The sequence below is a fragment of the Talpa europaea genome, assembly GCF_964194135.1.
Source record: "Talpa europaea genome assembly, chromosome: 8".
Taxonomy (NCBI): domain Eukaryota; kingdom Metazoa; phylum Chordata; class Mammalia; order Eulipotyphla; family Talpidae; genus Talpa; species Talpa europaea.
In genome coordinates, this window is record NC_140075.1 from 102,216,980 (window position 1) to 102,241,743 (window position 24,764).

At 38.4% G+C, this 24,764-nt stretch overlaps 1 protein-coding gene across 2 annotated transcripts in view; it reads left to right on the plus strand.

Annotated features, from left to right (window-relative positions):
- GALC (galactosylceramidase) overlaps positions 1-24,260 on the plus strand; it is a gene marked incomplete at its 5' end in the record, with an annotated part of 38,813 nt that extends 14,553 nt beyond the window's left edge. For both annotated transcript variants that reach the window (XM_084240966.1, XM_084240967.1), the window contains 11 exons: positions 1,070-1,200; positions 3,348-3,503; positions 6,302-6,426; positions 9,615-9,742; positions 13,136-13,225; positions 14,496-14,582; positions 15,317-15,467; positions 17,365-17,545; positions 21,599-21,762; positions 23,162-23,238; positions 24,020-24,260. In XM_084240966.1, coding sequence (XP_084097092.1) covers positions 1,070-1,200; positions 3,348-3,503; positions 6,302-6,426; positions 9,615-9,742; positions 13,136-13,225; positions 14,496-14,582; positions 15,317-15,467; positions 17,365-17,545; positions 21,599-21,762; positions 23,162-23,238; positions 24,020-24,166 — 1,437 coding nt within the window. In that variant the 3' untranslated portion in view covers positions 24,167-24,260. The remainder of the gene's footprint in view (positions 1-1,069; positions 1,201-3,347; positions 3,504-6,301; positions 6,427-9,614; positions 9,743-13,135; positions 13,226-14,495; positions 14,583-15,316; positions 15,468-17,364; positions 17,546-21,598; positions 21,763-23,161; positions 23,239-24,019) is intronic.
- Between the last annotated feature and the right edge of the window lie 504 nt (positions 24,261-24,764).

A 24,764-nucleotide genomic window follows, 5' to 3' on the forward strand; every position in this document is an offset into this window, starting at 1 on the left:
GCCTCGTTTCATTTGAAGGAGAAATACTAGAATCTGGTTTCCCTTTCCTTTTAAACTTGCAACTAAATGGTTTTATTTTATTCTTTTATAACTAAGTGTCTGATACTGGATTCCACTGTGTTCTAATTTGACTTACTTGGTTTGAAAAACTGATTGCTGTTCTGACTTATAGTATTTTAAGCAGTACCATATACATTTCTTTTTCGCTTGATCTTTAGTTTACCTGCAGTAAAACAGCTCAGGAAATGAAAAGGTCTAGTTTGTATTTGCCATTATTTGTTGCAGCATTTTACTGGAATCTGTATTCTGTTTGCTAAAATGCCTGTTGGAAGAGTTCAGTGATGGGCAGATGAATGGAGGTATTTGGGTTTGATAAGTTTAATGACCATATTCCATACAGTAAAGTAAGATGGCCCCTGGAAATAACAAGAATTTATCTTTAATAGTAGAAACGAATACACTCCAAGTGAGTGATTTATGTAAAGATGGCAGGGCTGTTGTTTATTTTTGCTGTTTATGCTGTGTTTGTCACTTACTCTGTTTTCAGTGATGTGACTTTTAAATTGTGTATGGAAAATCCCATGTGGGAGCTGAGGGTGGTGCATGGAAATGGGTGTGTGACTCTGGGGGCCCTCACTCAGTTCGCCGTTAACAGCCTCCTTTTCATTTATCTTATAAACCAGGTTTCCACCCATGCTTTGTTTTGGGGGGTGGGGAGGAAAGGATTCCACAACAAAATCATTTGAAAATATATTAGATAAAATTTTGCTCAAAGATTACTGAAATTTATTCTGATTTTGGGATGGAAACTTATTTATAAAACAGCGAACAGAGGTGAGTACCTGGGAGTGTGATTTGCATAATTCATTATTAAAAAGTAAGCCATCATAGAGGCGATGGTCTAGGAATAGCACTGGGAAACTAAATATGTTCGCAGTGATAAATGAAAATTTGGCGAAGTGGCTGTTCTTCCTCTCTGTAAGAACAGGGATAAGTTTCAGGGTGATGCAACTCAAGATTGGAGGACTGATGTGTGGCCTTCTCGTTGTTCTCTTTGTCCCACTGGAAGGTGTTAAGAAGAATGCTGAACTATCAAGGTCTCTACCAAGTGAAAATCATAGCAAGTGATAATCTCTGGGAGCCCATCTCTGCTTCTATGCTGCTCGACCCCGAGCTCTTTGAGGTGGTGGATGTGATAGGGTAAGGAAGCACGTGTTCACTTGATGTTACCTACCCTACTGCAGATATTCTGTGTCCTAATTATTTTGTTCCCTTGAACTATCAAAGGTTATCAAAGTGTTAGTTTCTTTTTGTTTCTCCTTTCATTCTCATGCAGGTTCTGCTATATGAATGTTGTTGCTGTTTTATTTGGTACCTAAGCATTCAAGTTTCATTTTCCTCATGGTTTGTAACAAAATTACAAAATGTCGTTCTTTCACTCATATGATGATTTCGGATTGAATTTTGCTTTGCATGTGACTAAGCTAGAGACCCACGCTTTCCTTTAGTTTGTATTTGTCTGCTATGTCTTTGCTCCTACTTTCAGAGGCATTTTTGTTTTATGTCTCTTGCATATAACATAGATTTTTCTTTTTTAGCTGTTTTAAAAAAGCATATTTTAACGAGTGAGCAAACTCATATTTATTCATGTAACTGAAGGTTTTGTTTTCTGTATTACCTTTTGTTATCTAATGACTTACAATATTATAAAATATACATATCAAAGTCTTTCCTATGTGATTTGTTTCTTTTGCTCTTTTAAAGGACTTGTCTTTTTTGTTCTTTACCAAAGTTTGGTTTTTGGTTCCATTTATTATATTTATATTGACACCTTTAAACCAGTTGTTCTCAGCTGAGAATAATTTTGTCTTCTAGAGGACATTTTACAATGTCAGGAAAAAATGTTATCACTAGTGTAGATGCTACTGGTGTCTGATGGGTGGTGGCTGGGGATGCTTCTAAAGATCCTCCGATGCATAAGATGACTTGCCCACCACAAAGAAAGTCAGTTAAATATCAGCAGTGCTGGGTCTCCCTGGTGGCCTAGAACAACCACATGTTGGCCTAGCACAACCACCACTACAGTCTGCATTCAATCCCCAGCCAGGGAGCTACCCACATGGCACAGCAGACCTCTGCTGTCTTGCCTGCTGCTCCCCTTAGCAGTGTATTTCAGTAGATCTGCCTGTTCTGTCCCGACTCTGTTTCTGGTGAATCCTTTCACCTCTACCTCTTCACCCACCTCCACCACTGGCCTACACCCCAGTCCTTCTATGCAAAGTAAATAAATAAAATCTTAAAAAACACTCAGCAATGCTGAAGTTGAGAAATTGCTTTTTTACTAGTATTTTTAGTTCCCTCTCTATTTAGATATTGTCTGTTAGCTTACTAAATTATTTCACAACCTCATGTTCCTTCCCTTCTTGCTCCTATGATGGAATTTTAATTATCAGAATTTCTTAATCTTTGTAATCTTAGATTAGTTAAAGCTTCTACTCTCTTCATTTGTCAAGTTGTAACCTTAAACTCCCACCAGCTTGCAAACTCAGTTTAGATTTTACTTTCTCCCATCTGCTATTTTGAGTCAACTATATTATACATTTCTAGAACATTTGATATTTAGGTACTGTTTAATTGCTTTCTTTTAGTCTGGCTGCACCACGAAGCATGTTCATGCTCACCTTGAAGTCTACTGCTGGAATTTCTCCTTTAGTATCTTGGGTGTCAGAAGCCTAATATCGACTCTATTTCTCAGAAAGTGCTAAAGTTTATTACTGTTTTCTGTGGCCTTTGTACTTGAAGGACATTTGACACACAGAAATTTCTTTTTTTTTTTTTAAGATTTATTTATTTATGCATACAAGAACCGGGGCACATGCCAGAGGTGCAAGGTTGAGGGTGGGGGTGAGAGGATCCACCAGAGACAGAGTAGGGGACAGAACAGGCAGACTGACTGAAATACACTGCTGAGGGGAGCAGCAGGTGAGACAGGAGAGGTCTGCTGCGCCATGTGAGTAGCTCCCTGGCCAGGGATCGAACTCTTGCTGCAGAGGCTGCAGACAGCTTCACAGTGCTCTGCTCAAACCCTTGCGCCACCAGGGAGGCCTGATACACATAAATTTCTTGTCTATTAATGAGCTCCCTTCCATCCTGCGTGTGTTACAGGTTTACCTCATTTTAAGGACATCCTGAGACACAGGATAGGAACAGATGCTCACAGTGAGGCTGCCATCTAGCTGGACATTGCCCATTATTAAGATGGAAAATCTTGGAGAAGACGTGCGTTTTATTCACTCAACAAGCCACATTCTGACATTTTCCCATTTCTCTCATTCTTTCTTTTTTAGAGCTCATTATCCTGGGACCCGTTCAGTAAAGGATGCGAGGTTGACTAAGAAGAAGCTTTGGTCTTCTGAAGATTTTAGCACTGTAAATAGTGATGTGGGTGCAGGCTGCTGGGGTCGAATATTGAATCAGAATTATATCAATGGCTACATGACTTCGTACGTTACTAAAAATTTCTCAAGGTTTTTATTTTGAAAAATATCAGAAAACACATTAAGTAGAAAAAAGTACACTAAATTTCTCACAACCTAGATTCAATGATTGTAAATAATTTGCTTTATTAGCTTCATCTATACTTAAGCTCTATTTTTCTATCATTTAGTCTGTATTGAATAAAATCACTTATTGAGATTTGATTATTTGATAGTAAAGGCCATCCAGTTCTGTGATTTTTGACAAGCCATACATGTTAATAAATAATTATAGAGTAAATTTCAGACATTATGACACTTCAATATTTTACCATAAGGCCCCATAGTCTAGGATAGAGTCCTTCCTCATTTCTTATGACTGTGACCTTTTTGAAAAGACCAGGCAAGTTGTCTTTTGGATGGTTCATTTCTCAGTCTGCCTGACTGCTGTGTCATATCATCACTTAATTTGTATGTGATTGTCTGTTTACCAAACAGAGTTTCTTAAGGGAGAATGTAACTCTTTTTATTTCCCAAGGAAGCATTTCTTAAATGCTTTGAGGAGCTCTAATTGTAATTAGATTCAAATTAGTTTTCTGAAACAATGGTAAATAGAACAAAGCAAGGCAGCACATGCTTTTGTGATGTTAATGAGAGCCAAATACTTTTTTACATCTCTTGTTTTTTTTTCTTCCTTGTTTTGGAAAGAAAAGATACATCTCCAAGGAGTTTTGTTCTAATAACTTAATTGGGTATTAAGAAAGATGCATATAATTTACTAAATTATAATTTACTAAATTATATGCATAATTTAGTAAGTGTATATAAGTACAAAGATGGCAACAAAATCACCCATAATCTTACCATCCAGGAGTAAAGGTCCTTAGTACTTTTGATAAATGGCCTCCCGTTCATTTTATATGTATAAAATTTTAGTACAGAATTGACACTAAACTATATAATGTGTAGCACATGAGCTGCTTTCCATTCATTTTTAATTTTTATTTTTAAAGATTATTTATGCATACAAGAGTTTGGGTGCAGGCCAGAGGTGCAGGGGGTGAGTGAGAGGATTCACCAGAGACAGAGTGGGGAACAGAGCAGGTGGATCTACTGAAACACACTGCTGAGGGGAGTAGCCTGCCAGACTGGAGAGGTCTGATGCACCATGTGGGCTGCTCCCTGGGGATTAAACTCTGCTGCAGAGGCTGCCCATTGCTTCATAGTGCGGTGCTTAACCCCTTGCACCAATAGGGAGGCCCCTGCTTTCCATTTAACATTATGAACTTTTTCTCAAATTTACTTTTACTACATTATTTTTAATTCTTCTGTATATTCTGTTACATAAAACAGAATTGCCCAGATTTGCCTTGTCCTAAGCACCTATTACACTGATTCCATATTGCTGCCCAGACTTACTTGATTGAGGATCCCTCAGGAAGGGAAGGCTTCTGACCTCTGTCTGTCTAGTCAGTGCCCTGCTGGTTCTGAGGCCATGCAAGTGGAGGAAACACTCGTGGTGAAACATAGTCCACCTCTTTGGATGCTTTCTTCTTCCTAGAAGTGAAAGTTGTGTCTATTTTAATGATAACTTTAAACAAACTAAAATGATCAATTGTATTTTGATCATTTAAGCATTTATGATTAAATGATCAACCTTTAAGCATTTACAATTATTCCTTAGGGTGTACTCTTAGAAATGGACTATCTGGGTTTAGTTTAAAGGCTTGGATATGCTCTAGAATGCTCTCCAGAGAGTTCATCCCAATTTTTACTTCTATCATTAGCCAGAAAAGATATCAGGCATCTTCCAATCCATGGGTATAATCATGAAATTTAACACTTTCACCAGTAGTAAGGGAGGATTAGGATTTTTGGAATTGAAACTGCTTTGTGTTGACAGAAATGGAGGCTTTCATTAAGACTGTCAGTCTCATTTTATAATGGATGAGGATTTGATAAGAGAAATTCATGGGTAAATTCTGTTTTGTTTTGGTTTTTTTTTTTTTTTTTTTTTTTTTTTTGTTGTTGTGAGGAGCCCAGCAATACCAGGGTACCAGTACCACAACTTTTGCTTTGCCCTGGGATTTTTCTTGAGAACTCCAATCTTAGTGTGGTAATCTTAGGGTTCAGTACCATCTGAAAGAAGGGACCAAAATATAGAGCAGCAAGTTGATCCAGTTAGTACTTGTAGAAGAAGCAGAATCTTAGCAGCATGACAGCCCAGACTTATTCTGTACTCTTCATACATGTCAGCACACTTCATCCTCACAACCATCACATGAGCAGGGTACAATAATTACCCTCATTTTACAGATGTAGAAACTGAGGTCCTGATAGGTTCTGTGGTTGAGCCATGATTTGAACCCAGGCTGTCTGAGGCGAAGAGTTCTCAGTTGTAAAGCTTTGCAGTAGCTTAGAGGCCAGTTCATAAAGTTGTGCAATCAAACTGGCACATTAAGATGCCTGACTGTCAGAGGAAAGCAGGTATAGATAGAGCCTTAATTTGACTTCACTCAACTTTATGATGTCTGGTACTGGTAGGGCATGATTTGCTTGGTCTCCTGGCTACACCATTTTTTAGTAGAAATACCTTTTTATTTCTTTGCTATGTAACTCACCATTAAAAACATTTAGATGCATCCAACCCCAGAATTTTCAAAATTATGAGTGAATTTAGGCAACTTATATTTTCTTGTTTTGGGTGGTCATTGGCATAGATGTATATGAACTCTGACAAGGTCTTTTTATTCCAGGTTTCTATATATTTATATTTTTATAACAAGCGGTTTTTGGTGTTTCTCTTTTCTCAAACAATCTTGTAGCACGATTGCTTGGAATTTGGTGGCTAGTTACTACGAACAGCTGCCCTATGGGCGATGTGGACTGATGACCGCCCAGGAGCCGTGGAGCGGGCACTACGTGGTGGAGTCTCCCATCTGGGTATCAGGTATGGCTCCAATTCCATCTCTTACTCCCTAAATTCCTCTCTCAGAGACAAGGCAGAAAATACGTAAAGGGAATTACACAAACCGTGTGTGCGTGCCCTTGTGCATGTATGTGTGTTCCGAAATTTTAAGTATTTTAATTTTAATTTTAAATCTTTTTGAAGCAAGAGTTGCCATAAGTATTTTTGTAAGAATCTCTTCAGTTGACTAGAGTACTTTCTGTATTCCATTCTTCATTATTTTGAGATCAGACTCTTCTAAAAGAAAGGAAAAAGGGGGAGAGAAAAGGATTGCTGTCTGGAGGCAGAAACAAATTAAATATTAGTATTTAAATAATTACATATTATAATACTTTATTCTATGCTAATAAAATTTAATTATGCTAATTAAAATTAGTGTGAGAGACATTATATACTTTTACATTCATATCAGTTTTATTGCTTATAGAATAATGTGCTGAAAATCAAAAGTAGATGATTAACAGATTTTAGGTGATTAATGAATGTATTCATTGAGTTTTTAAATGGATAAGTAAATGTAAAAGTTATATGAAATATCATAGGTTCTCCTCTATATCTATTGATGAGTGTTGTTAAAGATAATTTGAAAAAAGATAAAACCATGACTATCATACACAAAAAACGATGAGCCCATTAAAGATTGTATGTTACTCATCTTTTGGGAGGAGGGAAAATGTCTCCCTACCCCTCTGAGTTTTTGAACTGGTTGGATAATCAAATTAACGTCAGATAGATTTGGAGGAAAAAACAAAATTGAATAAATACCTTTGTGGAATTGACAGAAATAAGGATTCCAAAGCCAGTGGCAAAATGGAGATGTATATCTAAAGAATGGGGTAGAAATGAGAGGGATCACAGGACAAGAAGCAGGTGACTCATGATCAAGTGCTCTGTAATGACATGTTTTTCCTGCTATGTAGATAGGTTTCTCTGGTAGAACAATTATTTTCGGTAACAATCCTAATTCTTGGTAAGACCCCAGTTTTCATTCCAGAATGAATGTTAATTAGATAGTTAAGAGAATGATAAAGTTTCTCATGAGCCTGCAGGACCTCAATTGACCTTAGCTCAAATAATCCACATGCCAAAGTGACACATCTTGGGGTGATCTGTCCTTCAATAGGAAGTGGCAAGGCAGATGTACCAATCAATTCAAAGGAAAAGTCAGGATTTGAGTACAGATTTATTTGGAGTAAGGCAATTTGAGGTGATTCGCAAATGGAGACAGACTGGGTTTACCACAGCAGGGAGAAGAGGAAATCATTGAAATTCTTACCACACAGACATAATTTGCATATCTGTCAGTTACCAAAAACTTATAAAGAGTTACAAAATAGTTTGAAGGTGATGAAGGATGTGTGTGGGATGCCTTCCTTTTCTTGGAATCACTAGACTTTTCTTTCTTTACAGTATCATTCATCTGTCACAAGGGCTGTTGATGGTTGATACCACTTTTCATGAAGTGGTGTGACCACACTAATAATAGTTTTTTTTTTTTAAGATTTATTTATTTATTTATACAAACACTGGGTACAGTCAGAAGCGTGGGAGGGTGAGAGAATTCACAAGATCCAGAGTGGGGAGCAGAGCAGGCAGACAGACAGAAGACACTGCTGAGGGGAGCAGCAGGCGCTGCCGGAGAGGTCTTCGCGCCATGTGAGATCCTCGCCGGTGGCCAGGGATTGAACTGGCACTGCAGAGGCTGCGGGCAGCTTTGCAGCCCAGCGCTCAACCACTGCGCCACTGGGGAGGCCCACTAATAATAGTTTGAAGGTGATGAACAGATATGTGGGCAAGTGTGTGGGCAATGCCTTCCTTTCTTCGTAAACACTAGACTTTTTTTTTTTTTCACGGTATCATTCATCTGTCACAAGGGATGTTGATGGTTGATACCACTTTTCATTAAGTGGTGTGACCACACTAATAATATAATTAAATAAAAAAATCCATTTGGTGAATATTTGACTTCTTTCTACAATTTTGTTTTGCTAAAATATATATGACCATTTTGTTTTAACATCGTAACTGCTATCTTAAAAAATTGATTTCTTCTAAAGTATGCTTTCATAGGAAAACTGTAAATTGAAAGTGACTTCATTTTGACTTTAAACCTTCATATTGGTGATTTTCATTTTTAATTGTGGTGTTTTTATCAGATTTGTAGTTACGATATTAGCTCTATAATCATGACATTATTCTAAATTCCTTAATTTGTTTTTCTGAAAGCATGGAAAAGTTAATTTGGACGTGTATGTCCTTATTGTTTAACCCCTTAAGTGTTGAAATTGTTGGACCCACATTATCTAAATGAACTAAAGTGCTCTTTAAATTTTGTCACTGTTTTTTTGGAAGATGGTCGACTGGGGAACCTGGAATATTGCTCAAGACATTTTCAGGACCAGCTGTAGAGGGGGCCAATAGGTATCTATTGTGGAAGTAAACTTTTTTGAAACCATAAAGATGCACTTTTGAAATCCCTTATGATGGGGCCTCCCCGGTGGCGCAGCGGTTGAGCGCTGGGTTGCGAAGCTGCCTGCGGCCTCTGCGGCGCCGGTTCGATCCCCGGCTGCTCCCCGGCCACCGGAGGAGGATCCCACATGGTGCGCAGACCTCTCCTGCCACCCGCTGCTCCCCTCAGCAGTGTACTTCAGTCCCTCTGCCTGCTCTGCTCCCCACTCTGGCTCTGGTGAATTCTCTCACCCTCCCGCGCTTCTGACTGTACCCAGCGCATGTATAAACAAAACAAACAAACAAATATAATAAATAAATAAAAACATGCCTCTATAAAAAAAAAAAAGTTTAAAAAAAAAAAAAAAAAAAGAAATCCCTTATGATGTTTTAACCTTATTTTTTATAGTTATGTTAGATTTAATTAAATAGAAATGAACAAAGGTTGAGAGGGGATAATTTTATATATTCTCGGGAAAAATAAAGATTTTGTATTTATGAGCTTACAGTGTGCTCCATTTATTTTAATAGGTATTCTAAGTTTCACAATAATACCATTTAACTAGACTAATTTTTCAAAAGTTGAAACATGCGATTTTCCTCTGAAATAGAAAGTAGTTTGTTAAACTCCATCATACTCAAATCAGTAGACAATTTTTTTTAAAGAAAGCCTGTTATCACCATTTTAATCTTATTTTATTCTGTTTTTTTTTTTTTAATAGCTCATACTACTCAGTTTACTCAACCAGGTTGGTATTACCTGAAAACAGTTGGCCATTTAGAGAAAGGAGGAAGCTATGTAGCTCTGACTGATGGCTTAGGTAACCTCACCATCATCATTGAAACTATGGTAAATCTTTGTTGTTTTATTGGGTAACTCACTTTGTCAGCATTGGGAGAAAGCATGAAATACAACAGAACATTTTTTTTTTAACTAGCTTTCCTGAAATATAATTGACATATAATAAGTAACACATATGGGATGAGGAAACAGTTTTCTATACTCTCTTGGGTTCAGCACATGGGATCCTACAAATTAAATTGACAGAAGACAGATTAACAGGAGAAAAAGAAAAGAGTTGAGTTGTACAAATGTATGTGGATGCAATTCAGTGATGAGTAGTAAGTACCTCAAAAGGGTAGTTAGAATCTGCGTTTTATACCCAGTTTAGGAAAATGTTTCTTTTTATTATTAAAAAGAATTTATGAAGGATTATATAAATTTTTAAATGTTTAGTAGAAGTCATCAGGGAAACCATCAAGGTCTGGGATTTTCCTTTAAAAAAGTTTCAGTTTATTGATTCAATCTTTTGCTTTAGATCTACTCAGATTTTGACACTTATGTTGGTGGTTTGTGTTTTTCTGAATTTATCTATTTTATCTATGTTAGCTAATTTGTTTGCATACAATTGTTCATAGTCGTTTAATTTTTCAAAGAAACAGATTTTTGTTGATTTTCTCTATTTCAATAATTTCCTCTCTAAAATTTATTTTCTTTCTCTCTTTCCTTTGGGTTTATGTTATAATTAAAAAATTAATTTCTTAAAAAGTAAAATATTAGTTTATTTCTTTTTAATACAGGCATTCATTGCTATGAATTGCTTGTAAGCAGTATGCATTTTTAAGGAGTATGTTGTTTTTTATTTACGAGTTTTCCTAGTTTTTTGTTATTTTTAATTTCCATTGTGATTGGAGACATATTTGGTATAACTTCATTCCTTTCAATTTTATTACTGTTTATTTCATTACTTCACACATGAGCTATCCTGGAGAATGTTCTGTGCATCCTTGAGAAAAATGTATGTTCTGTAATTCTTGGGAAGAGAGTTATTCTACAGATGTTAGGTAGAGTTGCCTAATCGTGTTATTCAATTCTTCTATTGTTGTATTTTTCATAGTGGTTACTTGAAATCTTCAGCTATTGTTAGCAAATTATTTATTCTCTTTCCCTAATTCTGTTAGTTTTATTTTATGAAAGCCCTCTCTGCTATCAACAAATTCTCTTAGCTTTTTTTAAATCTGGAAATGCCTTTATTTTACCTTCATTTTTATAAAGATAATTTTGCTGAATAGAAAATTTTTGGTTGACAGTTTTTGCTTGGAGCACTTTGAATGTGTTATCTTTCATTTTTGTGGTGATAAATCAACTATCAGTATTATTGAGGTTTCCTTGTAAGTGATATTGTCTGCTTAATGACAAATTGTGATCATAACTTCCTTTACTTATGTAAACCATGTTTTCTTTAATTCTTTGAACATATATTATATTGGCTACTCAGATTTGGTCTGTCCCACATGTAGTGTCTGTTGTCTTCGTATTTGGATCATACTTCCCTGTTTCTTGGAATGTCTCATAATTTTGTTTTCAGAGCTAGACCATTTATATAATGTAGCAACTGTGTGGACTGTTCCCCTCCTCCCTTGATGTTTGGTGTTGTTTCTTGCTTGTTCATTTAATGGCGGGTGGGAGTATTTAGTCATGTTTATTCCCCCTGCACTGTAAAGCCCTAGATATTGCTTCTAGTGCTGAGGTTTGAGGCTTGTGTACAATCACACTGGGAGGACAGTGTTTTCCCAGGACCCTCTTTGTTCCTTTCCTTTATCACACCTGTCTGTTAATTGCTGGTTAATCACACCTCTTTGTTAATTGCTTCATTAATTGTTGGTGGATTACTCTTATTTTTGTCAATAATGCTCTGGGGCTTAAATTGCTCCCCAAACTGATTCAATTAAATTCTAGTTGACTTGCAGACTTGGCTTTGAAGTTAGTGTCTTTCTTGTCTTTTTGAGTTTTTCCTAACTGAATTCTCCTTTGAACTCCTGCTGACTATTGTTTTGATGTGTTCTTCTTTTCCTGGTGTCTTAATATGGAAGCTGAAGTCTCAGATCCTTTCTTTATTCCTAATTTAGTTGTTTAGTACTGTAAACTTTCTCCTAAGTATTGCTCTAGTGGTATCCTCCAATGCCTAATAACTTTGTGTTTTATTTTAATACAGCACAAAATTCTTTCTGACCTCCCTTTTTATTTTTTCTTTGAGTCATGGATTATTTGAAATTTGTTATTTAGTTTTTACTTTTTTGGGAGTTTTCCAGAGGTTTTTCTGTTATTTTTAAAATTTAATTCTGGTGTGATCAGAGACAATGGTTTGTATGACTTTAATCTTTTTGACTATTGAGACTTTCATTATGGCTAAGAATGCCTTGATAAATGTTCCTTCTGCACTTGAAAGAATATGTATTCTGCTGTCATGGGATGAAGTTTTCTGTAGATGCTAATCCAGGTCATGTACTTGGTAGTTCAAAGTTCCAATCACCTTATCCTTGTTGATTTTCTGTCTAGTTGTATATTAATTACTGAGGGTAGAGTACTGAAATTTCAATTATAATAGTAATTTCATTACTGTTCATGATGCCTGGTCCAGAACCTTGTCCTGTAAGTGCTCTGTGATTGTTGAATTACCTAGGGATTATGTCTTATTCTCATTTTTCCAACCCCTATTACAGATACACATAGGAGATAGTGCAGGTTCTATTCCAGACCACCACAGTAAAGTGAATATTGCAATAAAGCAGGTTACACAAAATTTTTTCTCAATGCATGTGAAAGTTGTGTTTATACTAGTCTTTTACTTGCATTATGTCTAAAAAAACAATGTCCATACCATAATCAAATGTGACACAGACACGAAGTGAGCACATGCCATTGGAAAAATGGCACCAATGGGCATGTTTGAACTGATATTTCCACAAACCTTCAATTTGTAAGCTCACTATCTGTGATGCATAATACTGATGAGGTTTGCCTGCAGTGATTAGTAGGAAATGATGTTGGCAGTATGAAAACTATTTGTTATAAGTATTTAGCTGACTTCAGTTGTGTATTTGAGGATTATATTTAGATGAATGTCTTTTCAGTGAAAACATGTTTCACTTTTATGATACATTTTATTTGGAAAATAGTTTTAAAAGCTAAACTATATGTGCTATAAAGTGACTAGAGTTTATGAATTCAGTTTGATTCAGTTGATCATAGTTATTGAGTTTTTCTTTGACCATACAGAGTAGATATTTAATAAATGTAAGATCAGAAAAAAAGTTTTAAAATTTTGAAATAAACTCATGTTTTTCACCCAGTGCATGCCGTTTCTATTAATCTTGGGATGTTGAATGTTTAATTTTTCTTAAGGTGCTTTGTACATCACTTGGGTAACTTCATGTGATTTTTTTTTTTTTTTCTCTTCAGAGCCATAAACACTCTATGTGTATACGGCCTTATCTTCCTTATTTCAATGTGTCACAACAATTGGCTACCTTTGTTCTCCAAGGTTCTTTTGTAAGTAAATAATATGTACTTTTATTTTGGTTTTTGATTTGAGAATTTATTTTTTCATGAAGCAGCAGTTTTTTTTTTTTTTTAAGATTTATTTTATTTATTTATGCATCCCAGAGCGGGGGTGTGGGCCAGAGGTTTGGGGAGGGAGGGAATTCACCAGAGACAAAGCAGGTAGCAGAACAGGCAGATCTACTGAAATACACTGCTGAGGGGAGCAGCGGGCAAGACAGGAGAGGTCTGCTGCGCCATGTGGGTCAGCTCCTTGGCCTGGGATGGACTCTTGCTGCAGCGGCTGCTGACAGTTTGATAGTGCTGGGGCTTAATCCCTTGCGCCACCAGGAGGCCTCAGAAGCAGCAGTTCTTAAGTGAAGTCTTTTTTTTTTTTTTTTTTTTTTTAAAGATTTATTTATTATTTACACAAGCACTGGGTACAGTCAGAAGCGCGGGAGGGTGAGAGAATTCACCAGAGCCAGAGCGGGGAGCAGAGCAGGCAGAAGGACCGAAGTACACTGCTGAGGGGAGCAGCGGGCGGCAGGAGAGGTCTGCGCGCCATGTGGGACCCTCCTCCGGTGGCCGGGGAGCAGCCGGGGATTGAACAGGCGCTGCAGAGGCTGCGTGCAGCTTCGCAACCCAGCGCTCAACCGCTGCGCCACCGGGGAGGCCATTAAGTGAAGTCTTATCTTATGAGCTATTAAAAGTTTATGTGTGAATGGGCAAATGTTCTGGTATTTTCTGTCTCCTGACTGGTTTCAGTCAAACAAAACAGAAGCTAGTAGGAGGTAACGTTCTCTGTGATTTTGAGGACCACTAATAAAATTCACTTGCAAGAAAGTTGTTACTGGTGGAAACATCAGTTTTGTGGTCCAGGTGTCTTGGAAGCACTGACCTTTCTGAATTAAAAAAAAAAAAAAAAAAGGATTCTTGCTTAAAATGCAGTGCCTTTTCTGACTACGAATTGCAAATGAATTGGTTTGCAATACTAGAAAATTCTTAAAAATCTTTACACAAGTACAAAAGAGTATTTTTGAAACAAATGCTCTAAAATCTTTTTTAACATTTGCCACGAATCTATGGTATTTTTAGGAAATAAAGTATTTGCTTGAATAATATCTTTCTACTTTAAAAATGTTACCATTTAAAATTTGGGTCGTTCGATAACTAGACAAAGAGTGCCAATTGTCATTGGTTCATTCTTGCTGGTACTGATTTTAGAAATTCTCAGTGAGAATGTGATAAATTACTCATCTAAGCTTTTTTTGTGTGTTTTCAGAGTGAAATACCAGAGCTACAGGTGTGGTATACAAAACTTGGAATACCATCTAAGGACTTTCTATTTAAACAGCTGGAATCTATATGGGTAGTATTAAAATAAATTCTTATATTTTGAGTATTGCAACAGGAAAAGGGAACAGGACTTTAATTAATGAATTATGCATTTTTTTATTTTGTAATTGATTTTATGGCTGAAGTATAGAAGAGATAAATTTGTCCCCAACTGTTTTTTTCTTTTTTTGCTAATGCAAATCCTCTGCAAGGCAGTATGGGAGTTTGTGTGTTTGCTCTCAGGTATATAGTTTTCCTTGAGGAAGGGCACCACCATCACTTGGCTCCCCAAGTTAGAAATTTGGTCTCATTTGAGACTGTCTTTCCCACTCACCAGAGAGCAAACACAAACAAACTATCATGCACATAATTTTCGTACCCATTCCTTATTTTCCATTCTACTGCTACTGCTTGTTTCAGTCATGCAAGTAGACCTCTTAGTTGCATGTATGGAGTCCACACAAGCTTTAAGAAACTTACAGTCAAATGAAAAAGAATAGACTAATAGAAACAGACTGGGGATCACCTAGTTCTCCTCTTCATGTAGTGAATTTTAAAAATTCTTCCTATAAATTGTAATTTTATAAGTCTTCTGAATCTTAGATTCTGTGAGCCTCGATGTCGGGTGCCCTTTGCAAGTGTTCTGTTTGGGCGTTCTAACAGAAATGAGTTTGACTTAGCTTTAAGCTCACTTTTTAAAAAGCTGTTTTGCCCAAAGGAGATGAACCGAAGCCCCTGGCTTGAGTACAGTGTTGCCTCCCTTTTCAGCCCCTCGACACCAACGGCAACTTCACCCTGGAGCTCCAGGAGGACGAGCTGTTCACGCTCACCACTGTCACCACCGGGAACAAGGGCAGCTACCCACTTCCTCCAGAATCCAGGCCCTTCCCACGAATCTATGAGGAAGACTTTGACGTTGGTAAGTTCTTTTCACTTAAGCTTACCTTGGTTTCCATCTCTAGCGGCAGCGAGCAGATTTCTGCAGTCAAACAGCACATGGCAGAGTGGCTGGGCAAAGCACGTTTGTGTGAATTTCTACATGGTAACGGTGACTTATTTTGTGTTACGACAGGAAAGTCTCAACTTGAAGACCCTGTGTTTTTTTTTTTTTACTGCCAGCAAAAACATTGAGGTCGCTGTCAGAGTGAAAGTTCTAACTTTTTGGGGTAACTTTAGATTTGTAGACTGCCTCCATCCTTTAGCCATTTCTCCCAAAGATCATTTCTGACAGCTTTTTTTAGTGAGGAGGGGAAGGCATGTTAATATCTCTTTCTACAGCCCCTGGGGACTGAGGGTAAATGGGGAGTTACCTTGTCCATGGGTCAGTCTACCCATTACACACCCTCTAACTGGGCCTGGGAGTTTTAAATTTGAGTGCTCCTGGTTTTCTAGGAAGATCTGTCCTACAGTCATTATAATTTAGGGAAATTATATTTAGAAGACATGGTCTTTGTGGTCATGTTCCTAGATTGCTCGGTAAGTGACAACACTGGTCTAATAGACGTCCTTGGAGAGGATAGCGGCCCTCACAGACCAGTCAGGAGGCTCTGCTCCCTGCTTCTAAAACCCGTAGCTGTGAAAGAGAAGACAGGAGACTGCTCTGTGAGAGAGCAACCAGAGCCACCTGCTACTGCAGGTCTACTCTCCACTATGGATGACCCCCAAGTACCCCAGGCCCCCACCCCCCCAGGGGCTCGGTGTCTTTCCCCAGGAAGTGATCTCCTGCTTGATCAGCATTCAAGACCCTTTGGACTGGATTCTGTCATCCTCGCAACTATTTGGAAATCACGGACAGCTGTGACTGTCAGGGGAGCTTGGTGTTTAGTTTTCCTGTAGCTCTCTGAAAAGCTGCATTAGATGCATCTGGATTTAGATGCATCCAAATTAATTTTGCCCACCACAAGCATGTTAACAATCTGTTGCTCAGCTATCTGTTGGCAAAGGTCGCTTTTCTTGACTTAGTAGGTGAGGAGTCTGTGTGGGAGAGGGCCTAGTTCATGAGACTGAAAGACACAACAACCCCAGGACTCTCTGTCCTGGGATCATAAAGGCAGAAAGGTGGTTCTAGACCTTTTAAATCTAAAATGATTTATTGACTACAAAATAAACTAAAAACTAAGTAAAAAAACTGTAGACTAAGCTTTAGAACTACTTTATTGGGGTTTTTAATATTTCGAATGATGTCATGAATGTGGAAACATTTTAAAAAGCATGAAGTATGATATTGTGGTAAGATATTGTGGTGAAAATGGCTCCTCTATGGGCTTCATCACTTAATGAAACTAAAAAGAGGTTGATAGATAGCTTGGGTCAAAACTGGCTTTTGCCCCTTGTTGGAAACAGAAGCAAGTTTGTCACTGGAAACTGCCTGATATAGTAAGCCTCCCAGCTGATGACTGTAACCAGTGATTCGGAATCTCATTGAACAGATACAGTCAAATAACCAAACTGTGTGTTATTTGGCCCTGGCTGGGTGCTGGCTTATGTCATTTTATCTGCCTTCTTTAATTTATTCCCTTGTCCTCTCGCCCACTTAGAGATGCAGACACTCAAGACACAGGACAGTTAACGTGTCCAAGGGGACAGGCTAAGCCAGAATTTGAATCCACATCTGCCTTCCTCCCAAATTCACATTCTCTGCTCAGTCTGTATAACTGATCATATTGATATTTATTTAATGATGATTTAAAAGTCAGCATTTCTTTATTAGACCTATATCCTAAACTTTGGTGTTTCCAAATACACCATAAAATATCAGAAAGAAGAGTCTATAAGGATTTGATGCTAAACAGAGAATGTAATGTGTTCTTGAACAGAGTACCCATTTTTTAGCGAAGCCCCGAATTTTGCCGATCAGACTGGAGTATTTGAATACTTTGTGAACATTGAAGACCCCGGAGAACATCGCTTCACACTCCGCCAGGTTCTCAATCAGCGGCCCATCACCTGGGCTGCAGACGCGTACAACACCATCAGTGTCATAGGGGATTACAAGTGGTAAGTACAGTGCTGTCCTTGGTGCCCTGGGTGAATAAGCTGGTCATGCTATAATGCTGTCTGGTCTGTTTGGAAGTGAAGACTTTTCAGTGGTCCTCCTTGTCCAGGAATCTGAGAGGTGTGTGATAATTGTTGAGAGTCGTAGTCACAAATTGTTTTGCTGCCTCAGTGTCCTGTCCTCAGATTTGTTCAATTTAATAGTGATTATTGCAGGAGAAGATTGACTTTAATATAAAAATTAAGGGCTTTCAAATTCAATTGTAATTTAATATTTATTTATGAGCACACTGATTTGCATTTCATTTTCAGAATTTTCCTTTGTCGGAGATTGAATGGATTTGTTGATCTGGTACTGCCACCTGCTGGATCCATACTAAAATTGCACTTCCTTACAGCCTTTGTGGAAAATCTGTTTACCTGGTGACAGTAGGTGGCGGTAGTAAAAAGCACATCAGATTTAGTTGACATTCAACCCTTTTCTTTATGCATTTGGTAAAGAGACAAATTGTACTTATTCTTTACTTGAGATATAATGATAAATTTTACTTTCTCCTTTAAGCCATTATGGAATTCCAGTGTATTGACTTCATAAACCTGATGTAGGTGTTTCTTTGCAATTTTTCCTTTTAGCTAATGTAATTCCACTAAAACCTAATACACAGGCAATACAAGCTTAGTGATGGTAACTGTTAGTGGCAAGTAACCAAACAGCCATATCTGTAGCTTAGAAATTGGACAGAGAAGAAAAATAGTTCAGAAAAGAGCCTTGGATTGTTTATCAGAGGAATGTTGCAGGGAGTCTTCTGTATTTTCTTACTCCCTGTTATGAATTACAGTGCTAGTCCCAGACTCTGACAGAAGATTTGAGAAGCTTTCATTTGTATAGAATCGGTGGATACCACAGAGAGTTTCAGAAGTAGAGTGAATTGCCTTACTTAGGATCGCTTTGCTGGCCTTCATTTATACACAACAGAAATGCCATTTATTCCCCCATCTCTGTAGTAAACACTTCCCCTGGATTTTCTGATCGTGTCGTCGGGGGTCGTGATTTCAAATCCTCACCTGTTACTAATGATCAATAGATAAGACAGGTGCCTGCGTAGAAGTTTCCAGGGGATGGGCTCCATTATTTTGACCACCAGTTTGCAAGTCAGACTCCATAGAACACCTTTCATTTTCTGTCACTTCTTCTGTCCCCCATGATCATGGAGTTTTTCTCTTATTTCTGGCTGGAACCCTAAGAACATTGAGAGGCTCTGTAAGTGCAGCAGAGAGATGAGCTAGAACTCCATCCAAGGACTAACCAAAGCTCTTCATAACCTTGAAGACTGTAAATCAGTCTTTACCAGGGTCTGTTGCAATGGGCAATGGGTAGGGAAGCAGAGGCTAGAGGGAAGGGGGGTGGGCGGAGAGAACAACACATTCTGAAAGAAAAAACCAGGGACTAGCAGTTCCACACATCAAGAAGGGGACTGTCATCTTCCTGAGCCTTCCTTGGATATGTTATTCCATTGCTTAGGCGTCTATAGCCACTTTCCTGCTACTGAATCAGATATGCCCTTTTATCTTGGAAATCTGGTCTTGTCCTATTTATTGTGTGTTATTTCCCAATATTTCATCCTGTGTAGGAGGGAGCCAGGTCTGTTCAGAGAGCCACACATATCCCATGTTTTTTTTCTGTTCTTTGCAGAAGTAACAGCCTCTGTACCACCAATACTGGGAAATAGACTTGGGGAGAAAATTTGCCTAAGATCTGATTCCTGTGAATGCCTGAACCAGAATGAGAGGCCTGGTCTGCCTCGCACTGTGGCACTGCCATTCTTTGGCTTGTACCTCACAGCCTTGTTTTAATTACTGTCTTTCTCATAGAGTAGAGAAGGAGAAAGTAGTGTAGTTTCTGTGATGCGGTTTTAGTATGTTTTTTTAAGGCAGTTTATTTTATTTTATTTTTTAAAAGATTTATTTATTTATGCATACAAGAACTGGGGCACAGGCCAGAGATGTGGGGGGTGAGAGGATTCACCAGAGACAGAGACAGGGGAACAGAACAGGCAGACCGACTGAAATACACTGCTGAGGGGAGCAGCGGGCGAGACAGGAGAGGTCTGCTTCACCATGTGGGTTTCTATCTGGCAGGCAGGGGATCGAACTTGTGCTGCAGAGGTTGCAGATTGCTTCATAGTGCGGTACTTAACCCCTTGTGCCACCAGGGAGGCCCTGTTTTAGTATTTTTGCTCTTGATTTGTACACATCTCCATCAGTTTCTAGAAGTGTATTTGCATAGACCTTCTCTCATACTTGGATTTAAGTACCAGCACAGTAATTTGACTGCAAAAGGAAAATTTTACCAAAGTTAAGTAATACTTCCCTTCTTGCCAGTAAATTTTGCTTAGGATCTGAAGACAATCACAAAACTACCTTTTGCTGCATACATCTCAACCTGCATTCCTTCTGACCCAATTTTCTTACATTGTTTTTCATTCTCTTAGCAAGAGGTTGTGGCTGTGGATTACTAAACCACACTTTTATTCTATTTCAATTATTATCTGTAAGCCTGCAAGTGCTGATGCAGGAATCACATATTTAGGCATGTGAAGTAAAATAAAGGGAAAAATGTTATTTTCTCTACTCTGAATCTAACAAATTTACAGCGCTGACAGGACCTGTAGCCCTTTCAAATTGCAGATGAGCCAGAAACTAGGCAGGGGATGTAAGGAATTGATCCCTCGTGGTGGTTTTGTGCTGGTGATAATCCACAGAGAAAAGCTCCCTCTAAGGTGGGAGGACATGAGGGCATGCAGGAGAAACTGGCTCTAGTTGCTTAAAGTTTGATTTTTCCTGTCCCATAGCCCACCTTGGATGAGATGATTCAATGTGGCTTTTCCTGATTGTTATTTTCCTGTTGCATGTGCTTTTCAAGAATATCTTTCTCTACATAAAAGTTTCACTGTGCAAAACTTCACCTACAAGAAGAAACTTTAAGAGATGTAGAAGTCACATCATTCTAGATCCAGTCCCCACCCCCCATTTCCAAAGTGTATTTCTTGACGTTCTTAGTTTGACTTTTTAGATGAGTTTCTTGCTTGAGTTTCAACTTGACTGTGTGCAGGTTTCATTGGCATTTGTAATTAGATTTTGAGTGGGAGGTCAGATATTTTCAGAGATCCTGATGTTTTGGGTTTTTCTTCTCAATACAGAACGTACCTGTAGCATTTGTAAAAGAGGGCCTGGGAGGGGCTCCTTGTTAAAGTGCCAGTGCTTTCTGGCTGGCTGCATTCTCCTCAGATGGAGGTACTCCAGCCAGCAGGGATTTAGAACTGGGTGTCTCTTTGCGGACAGATGTTCTGTATGGGGAAATGTTTCTCACCGTGGTATTCCCACCAGCAGTATCAGCATCTCCTGGGAATGTTCTCATAATGCAGCTTCCAGGGCCTACCCTAGACCTATTGCATCAGGCACTGTCGGGGGTCAGAGGAAAGCCCTCCAGGTGGTTTCAGTGGTGCTCAAGTCTAAAAATCTCAACTTTAGATTCAACAGGGTTGACTGTCTTAGTAGAGAGATAATTTTAGATCTTCTGTGTTTTAATTCTTTTTAGGGTTAGAGGTAGTTTCTTTTCTTCCAGAAGCTCCTGATTTTGTCTTCACTGCCTCTCTTTGCTGATGGAAATTTAAGAGGCCATTTTCTTGAATATTGTGTGCAAACGTGTCTTTTATGGATCCCTAGCAAAATTGACCTGTATTCGTATAGTCTTGGCATGAGAAGTTGTTTTTTTATCATAGAGAGACAAGAAATACATTGTTAAGAAACTTTAAAAGAGTAAATATTATTTTTCAGTGGTTCATTGAAAGGAGTCAGTGAAATGACTTAAATCAGGTAACATTTAAAACCATCATCAATGCAGACTCTTAGAACCCGTCCTGCTACAAGTGCAGGCTCAGTGTGTCACACACTCGCCTCCCTGACAGGTTGGAAGCACATGCTGTGAAAATGGCACATTTGTGCTGCATTAGGACTGGCATATGGAGTGCACTGACCAGCAGTTTCATTCTACAGGTCGGATCTGACTGTAAGGTGTGATGTTTACATAGAGAACCCTGACAATGGAGGTGTGTTCATTGCAGGAAGAGTAAATAAAGGTGGAATTTTGATCAGAAGTGCCAGAGGTGTTTTCTTCTGGATTTTTGCAAATGGATCATACAGAGTTACAGGTGATCTAGGTAAGTGACTTTGATAGCACATAACTTACTACGTAATATGGTACTGTGAGCCGCTGCTTGGTATTTACCTTTAGGACATCTCATTGGGAGGAGATTCAACACATGTAAGATATAACAATTCAAAATTAAAGTTTTATTTAATAAGTAACAGAGAGAAGAAGCTCGGGAAAAGAGGAAATTGCACAAAGCTTTATGGGGTGTTAGAGAGTTGAAAGTGGTGTCAGGGTGGGATTTGCATAGCCAGAGTTAAGGTGGTGGAGGGCAAATGCCATAAATAACCTCAAGACAAAAGAACGTGCTGCTGGTTATGCTTATGGGAGTGTAAGGAGTGGGATTGGGATTGATGGGCTCAACATGGAAAAATCTCATTTCCCAGTTTAATGGGATTTCTTTATAATGGATAACTTGAAAACAGCTTGACTTTTTTTTCATTCATCCGAATAGCCATCGTTTCACACAGCATAGGATTCTGCCCAGAGTGGGTGCTTAGAATAAACTCAAGTCAAAATCTATCCTGTTCACTTTGATATTGGTACATACTGCCCTATTGAAATTGGACTTTTTTTTTGGTGGCGACTTCTTGATACTCAGCCTCTTGACTTTCCTCCTACATTAATAAAGAATCTTCTTTCCTGCAGTTTGCTGCCCTTTGCCTCTTCCTGAGATGAAAAGGGCTCACACGTGAAATAAAAATTAATGAGGGAATGGGCAGTGAGGACATTAGAGCAGAAATTGCATAATCTTAAAATAACTGATCTAGAAGGTACTTCACTGATTTTTCCAATCCAAAACAGAAAACCAGAGAGGGGCATTGATTTGTCTAAGACCTCAAAATGAGTGAGTGGCAGAACTGGAACTAGGTATTTAAGTCTATATCTTTAGTCCCCATTGTTTTATGTTTTAAGCTGCCTACCTTAACTCTCATCCTGGGTTTTCCTCAGGTATTCGAATGTAATAAATCCCCAAGTTATTATTTTCTCTCTCTAATTCTTGGTTAATGCCATTTCCATGTAACCAAGTAGACTAGCTGGAGCATTTTGATAGTCTTTGACTTCTCCCTTCCTCCAGATTTAATCCAGCTGGGTATAAATCTATACCTACAAGTAGGACCACATTGCACTATGGTTGGCTTCTGAGTTTATTTCACTGGTTCTCTTGTGAGCGCCCATGTAGTCTAGGGCTCAGAGTAGGATCCTAGCTCATGGCTGTTGAAGGTATGCCTGAGTGAAGGATGTTTCATTTGAAATCAGCTGCAGATCTGGAAATGAAGGAACCTCACTTTTTATTAAGGTGAGCTTTACTACATACAGATGCCATCTGCAAACCTGCATGGAGTTATGTGATTCTGTGGTTTAGGTATCAAAGATATATCAGTTAGCGTAATCTTTCTGTGTTACAGCTGGATGGATCGTATATGCTTTAGGATCTGCTGATGTTACAGCACGAGAATGGTATACTCTCACTTTAACTATTAAGGTAAGAACTGATCAGGGAGCCTGGCCTTTTTGTGTGTTGTCCACTCAGAGGGGCAGAGTGTAATAAGTAATGGAAATAGGCAGAGGGTCTGCCTTGATACCAGCAAACCACTAGTCCCTGGGAAGACAGGGTGTGCGCAGGACCCACATAAGAACCACCAGCAGTTGACTTCATCACCCCACTATTTTTCAGATTTTGTTAAACTAGGGAGCAGTTGGTAGATAAAATCAATAACTGAGCTATTTGTGCATGTTTGCTTGAACCACTACCATAAGTGGAATTTATAGTTATAAGCAAAGTTTTATACATTTACCTTTGATGGTTGAGAATAGTTTGATTTTCAGTTTTAAGATTAAGAACACTTTTTCACAAGTTATTTTTCATTAATATTTTTTGTCAGAGAAGATAATAGATTAATTATATCCTGGAAATCTAAAGATTTTTGTCAGAAATCATTGGTTGATCACTAGTTACTGATTCACAGATGTTTATGTGGAAAAATTTTTATGTTTCTCTCTGTTTTACAGCATCTTTGGTGGAATATAAAAGTACTGAGGTATCCCATGTGCCACAGAAGCTATTTTTATACATAGATAAGAATTTGCTCTGGGAAATTTTTTCCTGTATTTCAGATTTTTTCTCAGACTTGTGGAATTATGTCTTGGGCAGTTAACTCTTAAGGAAAATGATGTTTTCTTCATTACAGTAGTGGGTTGTGCATGTTAAAAAGACTTCAGATGGTCATTTTCATGTTTTCAATGGATGATTTTCTCTACTCCAGGGTCATGTCTCCTCTGGCATGTTGAATGACAAGATTCTCTGGAAAAATGTCCATGTGAACTTCCCAAAGAATGGCTGGGCTGCCATTGGAACACACTCCTTTGAATTTGCACAGTTTGACAACTTCTATGTGAACGCTTCACACTAATGCACAGCACCATAGCACATGCTTTGGATTTTCTTCCTTTTTGATTTGGGTTCAGAGCCAGTTCTTGTTTTGATGGACCAATATATAAGCCTTTTGGAGGCATAAAATAATGAAGAAGAAATGGGGTAGACATTCTGGTTTTGCTTGATCCTCTGGAAGGATATTTTAGAAATAATTTCAAGGAGAAACAGATGACTCTTTTAACATTCCCTGATGTGTGCCCTAAGACTCAAACTGTACTTGGTCCTTGTCCTTAGGATGCTTTGGGTGCTTCAGCCCTCCCGGCCTCAGCATTAGCACTGAGGTAGCTTTCTTCACGTTACTGGCAAGTGATCATGCAGATGGCACTAACTCAGTCAGTGCGCTGGTGGATTTATTAACTCTGACTGTGTGTCTGTGAGGTGAGGCCTCGTCTTACCATAATGCTGCTGTAACAGGAAGCTGGAGGACACTGGAAGTGCTGCTTTTTGAAAACCACTTCAACAGGTTATATGTATACTCTACAAAGTGATTTTACCTTTTCTTTTAAAGATGACACTTTTGAATTATAGATGTAGTGAATGGGGTAATTTAATATGCCTGGTTAACAAACTACCTC